Source organism: Monocercomonoides exilis, assembly GCF_001643675.1.
Source record: "Monocercomonoides exilis strain PA203 chromosome Unknown scaffold55-566112, whole genome shotgun sequence".
In the NCBI taxonomy this organism is placed as follows: Eukaryota; Preaxostyla; order Oxymonadida; family Polymastigidae; genus Monocercomonoides; species Monocercomonoides exilis.
In genome coordinates this window covers 306435-325042 of record NW_027150600.1, presented here as the reverse complement: position 1 = coordinate 325042, position 18608 = coordinate 306435, and the positions used below count along the sequence as shown (strand labels likewise).

At 34.5% G+C, this 18608-nt stretch overlaps 5 protein-coding genes across 5 annotated transcripts; 3 read left to right on the top strand and 2 right to left on the bottom strand.

Annotated features, from left to right (window-relative positions):
• Positions 1-1186: 1186 nt before the first annotated feature.
• Positions 1187-1582, top strand: MONOS_14343 (uncharacterized protein; the record flags this gene model as incomplete). The annotated part of the gene is made up of 2 exons (XM_067867139.1): positions 1187-1420; positions 1466-1582. 2 exons carry the CDS (start codon positions 1187-1189, stop codon positions 1580-1582), a joined length of 351 nt encoding a protein of 116 aa, XP_067720250.1.
• A 29-nt stretch (positions 1583-1611) lies between these two features.
• Positions 1612-2155, top strand: MONOS_14344 (putative DDE superfamily endonuclease; the record flags this gene model as incomplete). Its single annotated transcript, XM_067867140.1, has 2 exons — positions 1612-1635; positions 1706-2155. 2 exons carry the CDS (start codon positions 1612-1614, stop codon positions 2153-2155), a joined length of 474 nt encoding a protein of 157 aa, XP_067720249.1.
• A 689-nt stretch (positions 2156-2844) lies between these two features.
• MONOS_14345 (TSET complex, TPLATE subunit B) lies at positions 2845-3721 on the bottom strand (the record flags this gene model as incomplete). Its single annotated transcript, XM_067867141.1, has 1 exon — positions 2845-3721. One exon carries the CDS (start codon positions 3719-3721, stop codon positions 3080-3082), a length of 642 nt encoding a protein of 213 aa, XP_067720248.1. The 3' UTR covers positions 2845-3079.
• Positions 3722-13617: 9896 nt separating this feature from the next.
• Positions 13618-15048, bottom strand: MONOS_15058 (uncharacterized protein; the record flags this gene model as incomplete). The annotated part of the gene is made up of 1 exon (XM_067867910.1): positions 13618-15048. The coding sequence occupies one exon, from the start codon at positions 15046-15048 to the stop codon at positions 13717-13719; it is 1332 nt and encodes a 443-aa protein (XP_067720247.1). The 3' UTR covers positions 13618-13716.
• A 2705-nt stretch (positions 15049-17753) lies between these two features.
• Positions 17754-18175, top strand: MONOS_18236 (uncharacterized protein; the record flags this gene model as incomplete). Its single annotated transcript, XM_067871236.1, has 2 exons — positions 17754-17938; positions 18052-18175. The coding sequence occupies 2 exons, from the start codon at positions 17754-17756 to the stop codon at positions 18173-18175; spliced, it is 309 nt and encodes a 102-aa protein (XP_067720246.1).
• Between the last annotated feature and the right edge of the window lie 433 nt (positions 18176-18608).

Here is an 18608-nt window from a genome sequence, read left to right as displayed (position 1 = left end):
CCTGATTTTCAATACATGGTATTTTTGTTGCACAAGCATGAAAAACAACCAAAATTTTGATCAAAGAAAATATTCAGGAAAAATTGTTGTTTTTTAGTTAATAAATAAAAAGTATAAGACTTTTTGCTTTTGTCTCAATTGCTCTTTTTTATTTAAAAAAAAGTTTTATAATTTCGAATCTTTTCTTTAGTTGGAATGAGAACATGTGAAATGAAAAATTATCTCGAAAAAAAGCTGGAGTAACAAAAGATTTCTCAAATAAAGTTTAAAAGAGTCTTTGAAGCAGATGAATGAACAAGTTGTTATCGATTTTTTATGATTATTTTGAGCAAACAAATGATTACAAAAAAATATCCAAGAGGAAAAGAGGAAAATAAAAGTCATTATTTTGCTCTCTCTTTTTCTTTTTCACAAGTGCTCAAAAAATTATTTTGAAAGATAACTTTTGTATTTTAATAAGGTCATATTTTTTTGGTTCCAATTTTCTTATATGATCCAATTTTTACAAAAAAAAATCTCATATTTAGCCACATACATTTCGGTTAATTCGAAGTTTTTTTTAGTATTTTGGTAATTATTTTTGTAATCATTACTTTTTTTCGGTGTTATTATTCTTTAAAAAACTCATTTTCATTTGCTGAATAATCGTCATTTTAACATCAAATGTTCATTATTAGTTTCAACAACCAAGATTTGACTTGAAATGATTGAAGCTGCATCATTTAAAAAATCTATCACTTTTCTTGGTCCGCTTATGAATATTCTTTTTAAATGTTCAAACCGAAATTTTAGACAGAAAAAAATATGATTTTGGAAATAATCACCCATATAAGAAAAATATTAGCAACTGAATAAATACATTTTAATGAACAACTTGTTTCAAATGGGGGAGAAAATGGGGGGGGGGGGGGGGGGGGGCAAAAATCCTCCCGTTGAAATTCTATCAGTCACAGGTTGGTTCCAATGAATTTAATTCAAAAAATATGCATTAAATGTTTTTAAAAATTTAATTTCCATGAAAATTGAAATTTATAATAATAAAATAAATAAATTGGCATAATGATCATAACACAAAAAATAAAAAATGAAAAATGAAGTTACAAGGAAATCTACTATTGGTCAGCTGAAGCTGTGGGAGGAAATGCTATCGTTCGAATGGAGATAATTAATGAATCTGTATGAGTGAATGGAAAAAATTGAAAACGATGGAGTAGTGCGTTTGGCGGATGAAAACAACATCAAAAAATATAACAAAATTCGAATCAAGCGTGCGATGAAGGCTGTTCAGCAAGGCAGACTAGTTTCAAAAATTGGAAGACACGCTGTGGTCATTGGCGAAAAAGAACAAACAGTGCAGGACGAAATAAAAATTGAATCACTATCTGGAGCTAGCCTAACCATCAAGAAAATGCGTGAACTGGTTTGCATAAATATTCTTTGAAATGTATTAATTAATATTAATTAGATTGAAAACGTTGTTAATGATTTGAAACCAGAAAACACTCCAGATGTTAGAGTTTCTGCGTCAGTTGCCTACGATTTTATCAAAAGACACCACAAGCTGAAAACTTCAAAGCCTTAAATTGTTGATGCGAACAGGCTTGCCGTATCATGCCAACAAGTTCAAAAGCCCTGGTATGATATGCTCAATGGATTGCATCAAACAAATAATTACTACAATGCACTGATTTTCAATGTGGACTAGTCGTCACTCAGGGTTCCCGACAGCTCCAATCGGAATATTGTTCATCCAGCAAATGCAAAACCTGGTTTCGCTAAATCTGCGGCGCGAATGGAGAATTCTACACTGATTGCGGCGGTCGCAGTTGATGGACAATCACTTCCTTCAGTGATTTTGTGGCCGAGCCCCAAACTTCCTGATGACTTGAAGCCTCTTCAGTCTTCAAATCTTGAGATATGGCCAGACAAATGCCGATGGATGGAATCTTCTTCGTTCAGAAAATATGCACTCACAATTCTTCTCCCTTTGATCAAAGAAATAAGACAACACATATCACTCGACGAATCACACTGCTTGCTTCTTATCGACTCACACGTTTCTCGTGCAGATCAAACAATCTGGCAAGAATTCAAAAAAGAAAATGTGGATGTTGTGACGTTCGTCCCTCACTGCACACATCTGCCAACCACTTGACCGAGGCGTATTTGCAGTCATGAAGTCTGAGATGAGTTCACAGTTCAAAACATTTTATCGTCGTCTTCAGCAGCGAAAAGAATAGTTCTGGTGAAGCTCTTCAACAATCAATTCATTCGGTGCTATCACCTTCTGTCATCAAAAGAGCATTCAAATGCAGCGGCGTGCTGAAAGACTCGTCTGGGCCAGTTCTGATAAATCTTCCTCAATCATCGACTTATCCTCTTCCTTCACATAAAAATCGATTTGACTTCTTCCGTGAAGAAATAATAGAAGAAAAGGTGCTTAATGAGTGGGATGATTATTTGAAAAAGAAAAGCGAAATGGAAACAGAAAAAGAAAACAATCTGATGAAGAATATGATGAAACAACAAATTAAACAAAAAAGCTGATAAGAAAGTTCAAAATCATTCAAATTGAAAACGATATTGAGAAAAGAATCATCTGATGAAATTGAAAGAGGAAAGGGGAAAAGAAAAATCATTCGCAAATTTGATTCGAGTTTTGTATTTTTTTGAATTTTTTTAAGAATTATTCATTTCGAAAAATTTGGGTACTAATATAAAAATGTGAACTAATATAAATATGACCCTATAAAAAAATTTTCCGTTCAAAATGAGAATATTTCAACCGTTATCAAGATTTTTGCATTATTTGTTTGTTTGAAAACAAAATTTGTAAGAAAAATAAATAATTTGAATGAAAGATTTTTATTTTGAATAATCTTTGGTGCATGCGAAATGATGAAAAAATAGAAAAATTGAAAATTATAGAAACAAAGCCAAATGAAAAGAATTAGGCTAAACATTTTCAAAATAATTTGAAATTTTCAACGATGTTTTAAAACAATATTTTGTGTAGAGATTATAAAACATTTTATGAAAGCTTGCAATGATATCTTCGTATCCTTCTTCTTCCATCTTTTCAAAAATCTCTTTTTTTGTTCCCTTTCTTTTCGCTTCCCCTTTTTCTTCTTTCTTCTTTCTTCTTTCCATCCTTCTCTTCTTCCTTCTCATCATCTCTCTCTTCATCCCCCTCATCAAACTCCTCTTCTTCTTCCTCTTCTTCCAATTCATCATCTGTCTTCCTTTTCAATCTTTCCGAAACATTTGTGAAGAATTGCAAACATTCATATGCCACACCTTTATTCAATGTTTGCCTTTGAATCTCCTCCAAAACAGCATTAATAGCTCCCCCTTTCAACAAGTCTTCAACTTTCACACTAACGCTCTCTGCTGCACTTCTTATTAATTTGATGCATTCAATGCTCATTTCTCCATAATTCTTCTTGGTTGCACGAAAAACCTGAACAATGCTGCGGATAAGTTTGACAAGTTCTTCATTCCATGATCTGCATGAGTGAAAGAAATCAAATAATACGAAGAGTAATCTCATGATAATATGCACTTCTTTCCCTTCATCTTTGTTCATTTCCTCTTCTTTCTTCTTCCAATCAACACATCTTGTCAGCTCTTCCAATTCTCTTGCTGCTCTTGCAAAATGCAACTCATTCACCATCACTTCTTCCAAGCTTTCATCATCGTCAAAATTAGGTTGGCTCATCATAAACTCCCAAGCAGACTGATAGGCAAGTTGAGTCAGATTATGATGTTTCTGATGATATTCAATTATTTCTTTGGTCTCATTCAAATATAATTCTTGTACAAAATACTAATGAAAAATGTGAAAAACATAAAAAATATCAAAAAGAAGTGCTCATATACAATATCCCATATTGCTCAACTCCAACAAATCCATTTCTACTTCTTTTTGCATTTCCCTGTTCTCTTCTTTCCTCAATGCAACTTTCAGAAGGCAAGGCACACAGACTGAAATTAATTTTGATGGGAAAAAGAAGCTCAAAGAAGCGTAGCATTCGCAAAGAACGAAAAGAAGCTTTTCGACTTTTCCCTCTTTTTTTTGTTCTTCATTAATAATCATCTTCTCAAATCTTCTGTTCAATGCAGATTCATCAAAGTGCAGATTCCATATTCTTTTCATTTCTTTCCAACATCCAACGTATTTCAACAATAGAATGGCATTCTCCAAAGTCAGTTTCTTTTCTTCAATCATTTTGTGAATTTCATCGAACAGTTCTTTGCTGAAAACATTTTCATCCTCTTCTTCCTCCATTTCTTCAAATGTATTGCTCATTTCTTCGATTTTCTGTTTCTGCTCAGCGTCAGTGCATTTTTCCAATTGCAGCAGTTTTTCTGAAAAATTGGAAAATAAAACAATTAATCATCCGAGCAATCGTTTTCTCAAAATATTGACATACCAAGGAATACATGTTTCGTTGAAGGTGGCTGAAAAATCACAAAGTGAATCAAAAAAATAAATAAATTCATTTTCGAAATATTCGTGTTTTGTTCAAATCAAATGAATAAAAAGCACCAAATCAAAATTTTTTAAATTATACAGGATTCGAAACCTCTTTTGTCATCATGATTTTTGCTTCAAAACAAGCAAATCATAAAGAAGAAAAACAGATCTCCAAATCGAACAATTAATAAGGGTTCACAACCCATAATTTTATAAGTGAAGATTTTTGATTGATGATATGTTGAGATAAAAGTATGTTTGAGCTGCTTAGGTTAACTTCCACGGATGCAACCATGCGAGTTATAGCATTGCAGAAGAACAGGTACTTTTCTTGCAGATGGAGGAGAGAGTGGCTGTTTGCATCGATTGCTTGCGAAAAGTGAATAAGTGTGGGAAGTTGCATGAAATTTGAACATGGTGAAAAATTGCAAAATGTGTGACATATCGTCAAATGCTATATTTTGAATGAAAAATGAATAAAGCAAGATACAAAAAAAGCGATTAAAATGCTAGAAAGATTGAATTGAACCGCTTTGTCATTTCAGGGAAGTGCAGTGTACTTGGCATATCATTTGAGCAGGATTTGTTTAACATGGTTTTTGGGGGGAAGGTTGGTTTTGTGGAAAAGGATAGGGAATTGGGGGTTGGACAATGGAGGAAACGAGTTGAGCGAAACACTCAGCAGGCCTCAACAACAATCTCATTTGCATTTTGCACGAATCCTGCAAGAAATCTATCAGCAAAGACTTGTCGTTGAATTGGGTTTTGAAAAGGAGTTAATTTGGAGGATATGTGTTTTCATCAGATATCACAGCCAACTTCACAATGGATTCTAAAAACAAGAAAACCAGTTTGACAGACAATTACCAATCCCTTGGTGATGGGAAAATATTACAAGACCAAAAAGATGGCTTGACTTTTTTTGTTTTGTTCATTTTTCTTTTAAGATGTTCTATGAATGAATACAGATTGGTTACGAACAGGAATACCGCAAAGAGAGAGAAGCCATTTTATCCTTTTTCAAAAGATTCAGAAGTTTGGAAATTAATCTCGTTTGGATTGCATTCAACGATAACATTCGTCCTTCTGCAATCTGTCTTGCATGTTGCATAACCAGACAATGCTTGACTCGAGCTTGAAAGTGAAAAGCAGTTTGTTTGACTTATTTGTTGAGAGAGTTTGGAAGAAGCATAATATTTATCTGGAGCTGATATATTCTTAAAGCATTCACATTCAGAACACATTCAGTTTTTTTCTACGCGCAACATGACTTGGAAAAGCTGATGTCTTCTATTTTTCTTCATCTTCAAATTCGTCTGTTTCACAGTGTTCATCATCATCATCATCTTCTTCTTCTTCTTCCTTTTCCTCTTCCTTTTTGTTTTATTCTTCATCTTCATCATCATCATCATCTTCTTCTTCTTCTTCTTTTATTTTTTCTTCTTCTTCTTCTTCTTCTTCTTCATTTTTCTTTTCTTTTCAATTAACTTCTTTTTCTTCTACCAATTTTTATTCTTCTTCTTCTTATTCGAATTTATATTCTTCTTCTATTAATACATCTCCTCATCGTTCTTCTTCTTCTTTTCTTTCAATTAAGAAATAACTTTCTTCTTTGCCTCTCCGTCAAAAAATAATTCCGCAATTCGCAAAAGAAGGGAGAAAGAGGGATTTTTTATTTTTTATTTTTATTAAAATTTGATTCTTTCGAACAATTCTTCTTTTTCTTCAGTAAAATTTGTGTTTTTGCAAAGAATTCAATCTTCTTCTTCTCATTTCATCTTTTTTGTTGCTTCAAATCCATCTTTTTCTCTTCCTCTTCTACTTCTTCCTCTTCTTCTTCCTCTTCTTCTTCTTCTCCCTCTTCTATTTCTCCGAATTCTTCTTCTTCTCTTTCTCTTTCTCTTTCTCTTTCTCTTCTTTCTTCTTCTTCTTCTTTTCGTTCTTCTTCAATCTTCCCAATGGATCGAATAAGCAGGCGAAGATGTTTCCACCCGAATTGCCAAACACACACAGAAGAAGACGAGAGAGGAAGGAAGAGAAAGAAGAAGAATTAACAGAAGAAGAAGAGGAGGAGGAGGAAGAAGAAGAAGAGGAATGAAGAGAAAGAGAAGAAGAAGAAGAAGAAGATTTCATCTTGTTGAACCGAACAATATTGAGAATTGTATCTTCCCCTCCGGTTGCCATGATAATGTCATCATCATCATCTTCTTCTTCTTCTTCTTCTTCTTCTCTTTCTCTTTCTCTTTCTCCTTCATTTATTTGTTTATTCCCCTCCTTCTCTTCTCTTTCTCTTTCTCTTTCTCTTTCTCTTTCTCTTTCTCTTTCTCTTTTTTTTTTCTCTTTTCTCTTTCTTTTTTCTCTCTTTTCTCTCTTTTTTTCTCTTTTTTCTCTTTTTTCTTTCTCTCTTTTCTCTCTCTCTTTTCTCTTTCTTTTTTCTCTCTTTTCTTTTCTCTCTCTCTCTTTTTTTTTTTTTTTTTTTTTTCTCATTTTATCATCCATAAAATGTATATCATTAATCTCATTAATCTCTAGTATATAAAGCAACATTATACTCTTCTCTATTTCCTCTTCTCTGCTTTTCTCTTCTCTTATCTGCTTCTCCATTCCGAAAGTGGAGAATGAAACAAAATTAATTAATAAATAAGGAAATGGGACGATTTTTTTTATTTTATTTTATTTTATTTTATTTTATTTTATTTTATTTTATTTTATTTTATTTTATTTTATTTTATTTTATTTTATTTTTTATTTTTTTCATTTTTCTACACTTTTTTCTACACTTTTTTTTTGACATGAGAATGTTTAACTCAAAAAGATATGAAAGAAGAAAAAAGTTTTGAACAAATCATTGTATTCTTTTTTTTACATAAATGGTACAAAATTTTCGCATTTGTGGTTAAATATTTGCATTTATGAAAATAACTGAGATTTGTTCAAAACTTTTTCTGCAATCATAACATAAAAAGTCTTCCATAATAATGCAAAAAAACACAGAAAATTTTTAAAATTGAGAAAAAAAATGTTTGAAAATACTTCGTTAAACAAAATTCATAAAAGCAAAATATTTCGTCCCATCTTCATTTCTTCATCCAAATTGCTTGGCTGCTTCCTCCTCAATAAAGAAAACAATTGGCGAATAACACTCTTCATCCATCTCTCTGCCTCAGTCGCCTTCTTCTGATCTGTCATTGAAATGTGATTGAAACAAACAACGAAGAAATAATTTCATTTTCGTTATAAGAACTTTTTTGAGTGAATCAGTGAAGAATGATGATGTTGTTGTTGAAGATGGCCTCATATTCCAAAAAATGCAGCAATCAAATAGAACCAATGATGGCAGGGGAAGGATATTTATCATTGATTGAATGGCAAATGGCAGTCTCTTTGTCTTTTCATATCGTTTCTTTGGAAAAGTTTCTCCATTGAGGCTGAAATAGGTGGTTGAGCAATGAATATGGTGAAGAAATATGTAGAATTTCTTTGTAGGAGGACAATAATATGCTTGGTCGAAAATCATGTTCCGAGGCTCCAACAAGGCTTCTTTGGAGGGAACGGAGAATTACTCAAAAAGGATCAGTGAAAAATCATCAAGAACCAATCTCCAAAAATGCTTGCGAAAAGCTTCATCAGCTCAATCCGTGATACGAATTATTGCATTTCGCTCATATGTGAGGACAAACAAATCGCTTTGTTCAAATCAACGGAGAAATTGTGGCAAGCAACTAAAAAATCGTCATTGGCACAAGTCGGCAAAGGCTTCGAAGAGAAAATATCGGATATACGCTTGATCATGTAGCAATACTCCAAATATTCTCATTCCACGTGGTTTGTGAGAGATTCTGTTCTGCGATGTTTTGTAAAAAAAAAAATAAATTCAAATACAGCATCGGTTGTTGTCCAAAAAAAAAAGTATTTGAAATCCATGCGGCAGAATTCATGTTTGGCGATATGCAACCAGTATTTCGAACAATCGCACACAATCTTGAGTGTTCGTGAAAATATCTCGTTTCTTGTAGTTTCCCCTCCTTTCATCCAAAAATACAAATTGGAAAGGTTCGCTGAAGCTGCTCATGCGCCAGACTCTGTTGGTGGATGCCCAGTAACTGTGAGTGTCTTATTGTGGAACAACTGCAGAAACAAACAGAATGAGGAAATTCAGTGATTTCGATACAAAACTGTTTATTGTTCGTTTGAAAGAAGACATGACATTTTCGGTAATGAAGCACCTGGCAAACCTCTCCATTCTGCTCGCGATGTCACGTCGTTGCTCAAGAAGTATTCGGTGTTTCTGGAGAAAAAAAATAAGTTTTGTTCTCACCAAATCACATTCCAACTTATATTTCGATCAATAAATTCGAAAAAAATAATCAATCCACTTGAATTCAACAAAAAATAAAGATAATAAATTATTATTAATTGTGATTATTGTTGATAGTAGTTTGGTTGCAAAAAGCGAGTTTTGTATTGGTTTCTTTTTTGTGAAAAAAAAAATATATTTGAAAAATTAGAAATAGATAACATTTCTTTTCATTTGGACAAGATAACAGTGAATCCGCAAACCGTGATATCAAAAACTCTTTGTCTAAATATTTTGTTGATTTGAACAAAAAAATCATATTTTTCATTTTTTGATTTGAAAGAATAACAGTGATTCAGAAAATAAAACATTCTTCAACAAGAAGAATAAACTAATTTTAATTTTGAAAAAATGAAATATTTGATTTGAATGATTTATTGAACTGAGAACATATTTCCTGATAAAAATCCATTAGAAATTGAAATTTTGTACTCCGTCGAGTTCAGTAGTATTATCTCTTCAAGGTTGAAACATTATTTCAGTTCAGTCAATGACAAGGAGAATGAATGACAGAAAGAAATATGAGATAAAATATGGAACTTCAATCACTTTTTATAAAAAATACGAATAGTGAATAAAATTTATAGTTTTTAAAAAAACACTTCTGATAAAAATTGTTTGAAAAACACATATTTCTTGTTTCCAAACAATATTTCATCACAGTTCTTGTATTTCATAACAAACATGAAAAGTCGATTTATTTATGAGTTCCAGCCAGAATATTGAATTTATTTGGAGAAAAGAGCTTTTGATGAATTGTGAAAAAAAAATGCTTGAAAATCAATCTTTTTTCTGAACTCGGATATTTGTTTTGCACCCGAATTAATTTCTGGAAATATTGGTGGTTTCAACAAAAAATGATTGTTTCACAGAAAATGAAGATTTCCTTTGGATGAACTCAACACATATTCACACATTAGTTATTTGAAAGAGAAAATCATTTCAAACAAATTGATTTTTTTTTTTATTTTGAATATGTGTGATTCTTTTGATTTCATATTTTTCCTATCAAAATATTGGAATCAACAATTTGTCGCAAATACAAATGAATCTATCTAATATTGAAATGAAAATCATAAATGAACTTTTCTGTCTTTCAATGACAATGTGTGTTTGGAAGATAATGATTTGAAAACATGTTACGCTTTTTTGAAAATTCTAGTGCAAATAACTGTGAATCAGAATATGACACATTCCCCGAAAAATGTTTTGATTTCAAAAACAATCACTCAAATTTTCATTTGAATGTTTTCCTCTATTTAACCGTTTATATATTGATTGAACTCTTGTGTTTCAGTTGAGTGTTCGAAAAGAAGTGAGAAAACAAAAACACTCAATCCATTCAAAAAATAACAAACAAATAACAAAGATCATTTTCAACTCAATGAGAGATTCAGCCAGGTCGTATGGATGATTATTTTTGATATCACAATTCTCATCCATGATTGTTATTCAACAAAAACAGCTTCATTCGAATGAACACCTGACATTTCTTTTCAAATTTTTTGAATGTGTTTTAAAAAAAAAAATTTTTTTTTGTTTCAGGCACAATTCAATTGATGATTTGAAAAAAAGAAAAAGAAAAAAGAAAACTCGTAATATGCGTATATTTTTTTGAACAAAACAATAACATGTCATTAAGTCTGAAATAATAATCAACATTCTGAAAATGTTGCTAATTTACATTCTTTCATCGAATCGTCTGTTTTATTTTAATCCTTCTTTGAATTCACTTGTTAAAAAAATATAAGAAACAAGAATCAAACCAATTCATTTATTATTTGTAATCGAAAATAGAAATAATTTTTTCAAATATCTCTTCTTTGATAAAAAAGGAATGAAAGATCACATTTGAAAATTCAATAAAACAAGCAAACAAATGAGTTATAAAGACAATGATGAAAACAATAATTCAAGAAATAAGACAATTCTGTTGAAGATGAACAAGAATAATTGTCAAAGTATGAAATTCTTATACCTATGTGTAATATTCACAAGATGATGAAAAATTCATAAAAAAAGAACAACTTGGGATATTTCTTTTCAACAATTTTTTCTCTTTTCTTGAACTCAAAAAATGGCACTGAATAGGTTTTTTCTTCTTTCCTTCCTTTTTCATTTATTCTTAAAAATAATAAATATTTGAATTTTTGAAAAATTATTTCTTTTTTTCATCATACAAAAAATCCATAAAAATCAAAATGAAATGAAAACAATATGCATTTGAAAACAAAACTCCAAATATTTAAATAACAAAAATTTGCAAATCAAATCGTTTTTGTAATAAAATTGTAAATTTTTTAATTTAATATTTTTCTCCATTTATAATATGACTAACTTGCTTCTTGAATAAAGTGGAAATGTCCCACTTTTATCAGGCACCACAGCCACACTCGGCGAAGAAGGATTTGCATTTGAGTTGCAGTCAACCTTCATGTGCAATAAGCCAAGGCTTCCTGTTGACACACTGAACAACGCTCCTGCTGCTGATGGTGATGAAAGTGCTCCTGTTCCAATCGAACTTGTTTCCCTTCCTCTCCCAATGACCGAAATCTTCTTTGACCCAATCTCAATTGTTGTTGCCTCGCTTTGATGATCCCCTTCCATCAGAGTGATTGTCAAGCTAATCTGCACCTCACACATCTCAAACGCTTTCTTCACTGTCAGACACGGATTTGACTCATTTGACCCGCATAGCTCATTCAGATCATTCCCATTCACAGAAACTAATATCGTCTTGTCCTTCAGCCAATCCTTTTTTTGATGTTTGATCAAATGTCCAGGCACCTGCATCAGCATAATTGTATGCAAAGCAGATCCTCTTATCGTTTGTGTTTGTGGTGTAGCATTCATGAAACGGATTTCCTGAACCCAAATACAGATTGTATGTATCGACATACTCAACATCATGCCCGTATGGATTAGTTGCATCTCTGCATCTGCATTCGTGAAAGAACAAAAAATAGCAATAAGTTCCATTGCTGGGCTTTTCTGTTTTTTCTGGCTTGAAGAACAATCCTCCGCCTTCTCTTAATGCTGAACATGAAATGAACTGAATGCTCCTCATTTTCAATAAAACAGGAACATATTGACAAAGCATGCCCCCACCAGCAGTATTTGCAACAGAGCATGAAGTGAAACAGCAGTCAAACACACACGCACTCTCCCCTTCTCCTATTTCTTCTCCAATGCATCCTGTTTCTGAAACCTGAAAATTTTCAAAAAGAAGTCCACCTCCTAAGCCACTAGCTTTACAATTCTGGAAATCACAACCGCTGATCCGAGCACATGTTGAAACAGAGCTGATATACATTCCTCCTCCATATTGATTTTGTGCTGTACAGGCATTGAACACATTATTTTCGATATGCACAGTCTTGATTGTATGACACATAATCCCACCCCCACGGCTGTATGCAAAACAGTTATTAAACAGACAATTCGAAACTGAAAGTTCTCCATTTCCCTTGTTGTACATGCAGATAGCCCCGCCACTCGATTTTCCATCTGAAACAGAATCGCTTTCTCCTGTTGTCTTCGATCCGTTCCACTCGCACCAAGTGAATGAATTTGCTCCATTATCTGTTGTGTTTTGCCTCTCTGGAGTCAACTTTCTATCTGCAGTTCCAATGCATTCAACGTTTCTTGTCCGACAACATCCAACGAATGAGGTGTTTGAAACAGACAAAGAGGCATAGGGATTGTTGAGGGAATGAACAATCCCTCCATCATATGCATCACATACTGATGAGAATGAGCAGCTACTCATAAAACATGATGTTTGGGTTGACATTGTGGTTGGAGGTGAACATGCATCATTTGCTGTTGAGACGTTGAAAAATGTGAGTTGTGAGGAGGAAACAAGGAGCATTGAGGGAGTTGAAAGAAATAGGGCTTGATTCACTCACCGAACATTTCCTTTCCCTCTCTCATTTTCCATAAGCCTACTATGCCTCTCAACGAGTTATTCATCAAGATTCAAATGAGCCTGAGCTCCCTTTTCCTGCATCTTCTCCTGCTTCTGAAATGCATATCCCCAAAAGAAAAGTATCTTTTTCCTTCAGTTCCACCAAATGCAAACGGATCTCCAATGCTATTTGTCGTCTGTTTTTCCCCACATCCCTTTTTGGCTGTTGCAATCGCCTCCTTTTTTCCATTCCAGATTCTCTTCAAAAGCCATCTCTCCTCATTCCATATCCATGCATTGGCATTGAAACATTTGCATTCAATATTCTTGCAATGACTCCAACTTCGTAAATATAATATTAGAAATATTGAAAAAAAAATATTAATAAAATAATACAAGAACCAAACCTTTGCATTAAATATGTCAACTCTTCACACATTTTCACTTTCCTAATTCTCTCCTTCTCCAAGTATTGTTACTTTCTGCCAACAACATCCAGCTGATCTGCCTCCGCTGTCTATCTTATTGCCATTATCATCACTTCCCTTCTGCTCAAAAAATATTGCTTATTACTAATCCTCTGCTCAACTTCCATTAGAATAATTCCAATAACAAAAATATAAATATTGACAAAGCACATGAAGACGAAGACGAAGACGAAGACGATGATGATGAAGACCAAAAAAAGTATTTTAGCTAATGTTTGACAAAAAGGTTATGATAAAAAAGTTATGATGAAAAAGTTTGTGATGATAAATACGCATTTAGCACTGCCTTCACAATTTGAAGTATCAACAAATGCTCTGATTCTGTCTTACTGCTCCTCCTTCTTCGTTATCTCAAATATCTGTTCGGAAAAAATAACAAGAGAAGAGATATTGAAAATAAGATTCTTGAAGATTTAAAATTGTTATGAAAAGAATTGAAGCTGTTGAATCACTTTTTCTCGAGGATAAATAATAAATAGGGAGAAGTTCATGATGAAAATGATGAGGAAGAAGATGATGATGAAAGTGCTCCTGTTCCAATCAAACTCTCCGTCCTTTCTTTCCCAATGACTGAAATCTTCTTTTCTCCAATATCAATCGTTGTTGTCTCGCTTATGTGATCCCCTTCCAGCAGCGTGACTGACAGGCTCACCTGGATCACGCTCTTTTCAACTGCAACACCGATGGTTCGGCATGCACTTGACTCATCCAATCCACACAGATCGTCTTCGCCACCACCACTCACTGCCACAAATCGATTGAGAATCCCTCTCTTCAGCCAATCCCACTTTTCTGTGTGATAGAACGACCAACCCTTGGAATCCGTATAATCATATCCGTAGCACACTCTCTTCTCATCTGCATTTGTGGTGTAACATTCATAGAACGGATTATTAGAAGATAAAAAGACACTGTAGTGATCATGATACATTACATCATGGCCGTAAGATGGGTTGTTAGAACATTTGCACTCGTGGAAAAAAAGGAAATAACAATAGATTCCATCATCGGGTGCGGTTTGTCTGTATGGATACAATCTCATTCCTCCACCATATGCAGTTGCAGAGCAAGAAATGAACTGAATGCTCCTCATTTTGAATGCAGCTGGAACAGTAGCGCAATACATGCCTCCACCAAAATTATTTGTAACCGAACATGATGTGAAACAGCAGTCAAACACGCACGCACTCTCTCCTCCCTCATTTTCTGTTGGAATGCATCCTGTTCCTGAAACATTAAAATTATCAAGATAAAGTCCTCCTCCATAATTAACTGCTTTGCAATCCTTGAATTCACATCCGCTGATCCGAACACACGATGAAATCGTCAAAATGAACATTCCACCCCCTCGATAACTTTGCGCAGTGCATGAATCAAATGTGTTATTCACAATCTCAACAGACTTAATATTGTAGCAATTTATTCCGCCGCCTGCATAATGAGCATAGCAGTTGCTGAAAGTGCAATGAGAAACAGACACAGAGGCAGATGATTGACTGAACATGCAGATAGCCCCGCCACTCGATTTTCCATCTGAAACAGAATCATTTTCTCCTGTTGTTCTCGAACCATCCCATTCACACCAAGTGAATGTATTAGCTCCGTTGAATGTTTCATTCTGTCTCCCAGGAGTCAACTTTCTATCTGCAGTTCCAATGCATTCAACGTTTCTTGTCCGACAACACCCAACGAATGATGTATTTGAAACAGACAAAGAGGCATAGGGATTGTTGAGGGAATGAACAATCCCACCATCATACATATCGCAAACTGATGAAAAGGAGCAACTGCTCATCGGACATGTGGTTTGGGTTGACATAGTCGTTAAAGGCAAACATGCCTCATTTGCTGTTGAGGTGTTGAAAAATGTCAGATGTGAGAGGGATATTAGGGGAATGGAAGGCGATGAGAAAAATTGGAAAAAATAGGAAAAGTGTGATTCGCTCACTGAAACACTTCCTTCTGTGCATCCTTCTCTTTCCCTTGCCTCTTAGCACCATGCCAAAAATATCTCAATATAGTTGTATCATTTTTTCTGCTTCTTCTTCCCCTTCTGATCATCATGGCTTCCACACATCTCTTTTTTTTCCTTCTGTTTCCGTTTTCTTCCTTCTTTCCATATTCCATTCGCATTCATCCCTTTTGAATATTCATGCAAAAGTCCCTGTCATCATTGAAAATAAAAATATAAAAATACATAAAATTGATATTAAAAATATCACAAACCAGTACCTTTTTCTTTTTGCATTCTTCTTCCTTTTCTTCATCTTCATTTCCATCTTGACTTCCTGTCACATTTCTTCTTCAGCCATTTCCTCAATTTTCCGATTACTCTTTTCCGTCGCTTCCCCTTCTTCTTTTTCAAATCGCTGCACAAATCTTCAAAGGTCTCCTCTTCCATTCATTTCAGTTAACACCTCTGGCTCATTCTTCAATATTCTCAAATTTTTTGTCATTGCCTGATTTCTCAAAAGCATCCAACGTGCTCTTTTTCCCATGTTCATTCGTTGCCTGAAAGCATCCTTCCATAAATCTTAATCCCTCAAAAAAATAAAAAAAATAAATATGTGAAAAATTTGAGAAAAAAAAATAATATAAAACAAACTCTAAAAATATATTTATTGCCAATCTTCACACACTTTCTTCTTCTTCTTGAGCCTCTCAAATTATTGTTCTTTTCTGCCAACAAAACTCGCCTTTTTTGCTTCTGCTGCCTGTTTCATTGCCAATGAAATCGATTCTGTTCTGCTTCCAAAAACTAGCTCACTTCCAATCCTCGGAACTGCACTCATCGGAATATCCTCTTTTATTCGAATCTTTCGAAAAGGCGGAGAAGGTGGAGAAGACGAAGAAGATAAAGAAGAAGAAGAAGAAGAAGAAGAAGAAGAAGAAGAAGAAGAAAAAGAAGAAAAAGAAGAAGAAGAAGAAGAAGATGATGATGATGATGATGATGATGATGATGATGATGAAGATGAAGATGAAGAAGAATAAGAATAAGAAGAAGAATAAGAAGAAGAAGATGATGAAGGAGATGAAGGCGAAGAAGACGAGGAAGGCGATGAAGGAGATGAAGGCGAAGAAGATAAAGACGAATATGATAATGGACAAGTAGGATGAAATTTATGTAATTTCATTTGTCAAGGAGGTGCATATGAAAAAAATGATGGAGAAGAATTCGATGATAGCAATGAAGTAGATGAAGGAGATGAAGATGAGGATGAAGAAGGAGAAGAAGGCGAAGATGGAGAAGAAGGTAAAGAAGGCGAAGAAGGCGAAGTTATTTTCAAGTTTGAATACTGTATATCTTCTGACAGAAGATATTCTCAGCATCGCAGCCTCGTTCTCTGTTCTTGTGGACAACCCTTCGATGATAGAAGGCTGAAGACAAAGGTTAAATGACTCAAATCCATTTTGCCTGTAATTTGCCTCCAGCTGCCTGTATAACGCTAAGCCGCCTGTTTTCCTCGTATTTTCGCCTCTCAAGTCAAGCAATCAAATGCTGTTCCATCGCTCCCCTCAATCCATAAAATCAATGTCTTGCCCTTCTTATTCCAAGAAATGCTCCTTGTTCTGTCCCAACTGCTGCTAATCTCTGTTTCAGTCATCGGCCCCAATCTCTCCAACAATGCTTTTTCTGAAAAAATCCCACCCTCATTAAAAAACGTTCCCTTTTCATAGAGATTGATCATTCTTCCTTTTTTAGCTTTGGATATCTTCCAACCCTGTTGATTTCCGCTCCATCAGAATTCATTTTTCATCGTATTTCCATATGCCACATGTTGAGTCCATAAAAAGTTGCATAAACATTTATGATAAAATACATTCTGGCTCTAATATATTTGTAAGATAACATTTAGCTCGCTTCCTCGCTGTTCTCCTCTGCATGGAATAAATTGTCCATTTTTAATAAATCGTCTGAATCACCACTTTGGAGAGGATACGGATGGAAATATCTTCACAACAAATAGAACAATTTAAAATACATACATTGAAAATTCTTCATTTCCATCGAAAATATTGTTGCTCCCCAGCCATTCATCAATCAAAACGCACAATTTCATCTTCCATCAAAGAAATATCGTTTTTGTAGTATCCTCCTTTTCACTGGAAATATTTCACTTGGTCAACCTGCCTTTGCTTTAGCTTCGGAGACTCACTCCGTTGACAGTTTCTGAGCATTTGGCATTTCTTGATCATGTTCCATAACGAATAAGAGCCACAAAAGAAAAGGAGCACAACTCGATGTGTCGTTGCTGAATGGGCATATGAAGACAATGCGATAACAAAGGGATGGATTTATGGTGTGGGGTGATGGAGCTGAGTTTTTGGAGGAAACAGGGTTACGAAGGGGAAAGGAGCGATAAAAGAATATTTATTGTGGAAAAGAGGTGTTTTTGGGAGGTTTAAGAGGCAAAATGGATGTTTGGGAGATGGATAGGGATGGAGTTTTGAGGGGTTGTTTTTTCGATTTTTGTGAGTTGGAAGGTGTTTAGGCAGTGTTAATTATTTGAGAAAAGGAATTTAATGTGGAGGAGGTGGGATAAGAGGGGGAAACAAGAAGGGCAGAAGATGGGTAGAGTGAATGGAATATATTTATCGGAGGGGAGGATTCGAGATGGAGAGATATGGGGGAAGATGTTATTTTTCAAATGCAGGGAGAGAGAGGAGGGTTCATATGAGGCGGAACAAAGAGAAGAGTTTTTGCGGATGTATGTTTGATAAGAAAGGGAAGTGGGGTTGAAGAAAAAAAGTGAAGAAAAATTTTTTCATATTTTTATATAAATTATTGGATGGACCCTTTGGACGCGCCAGGTATTTGAAGGGCAAGGGATGGAGGTGGAGGTGGAGGAAGACGGGAAGAAGGAACATCAGCGCTGGCGCTTTGCATTGGTGGTGTGGAGGCAGAGGTGCGACAGGAATGGGGCGATATGAAGGGTTTACCATGAGAGGGTGTTTTGCGCTAGAGACATACAAAGAAATGAAGTATATATTTTTTGATTAGGAGAAGGATGATGGGAGAAGGAGATGCAGGAAGTGAGGGAAAAGGGATTTGGGCGAAGGGGTTGCGACATTTGGTGGAGGGGAGTTGATATTTTGGAGGAAATGGTGAGAAGAAGGCGGAGACGATTTGGGCAGGGGATGGGAAGGGACTCCTCAGATGGAATGCTCGTATCTCTTCAAATTTTTTATTGAACGGAGCTGGTTGAGCTTTTCTTCTGGAAGCAGAACCGAAGATTGGAAACAAACAATTTTAGGGAGCATATGAGAAGCAGAGAAAGGGTAGATCTGTTCTTTTGGGAGAAGGGAGAAATTTGTGGAAAGAGGGGAAAAGAAAAATAGTCTCCGAAAAATGGATAATTTGAAAGGTATTGGCTTGCA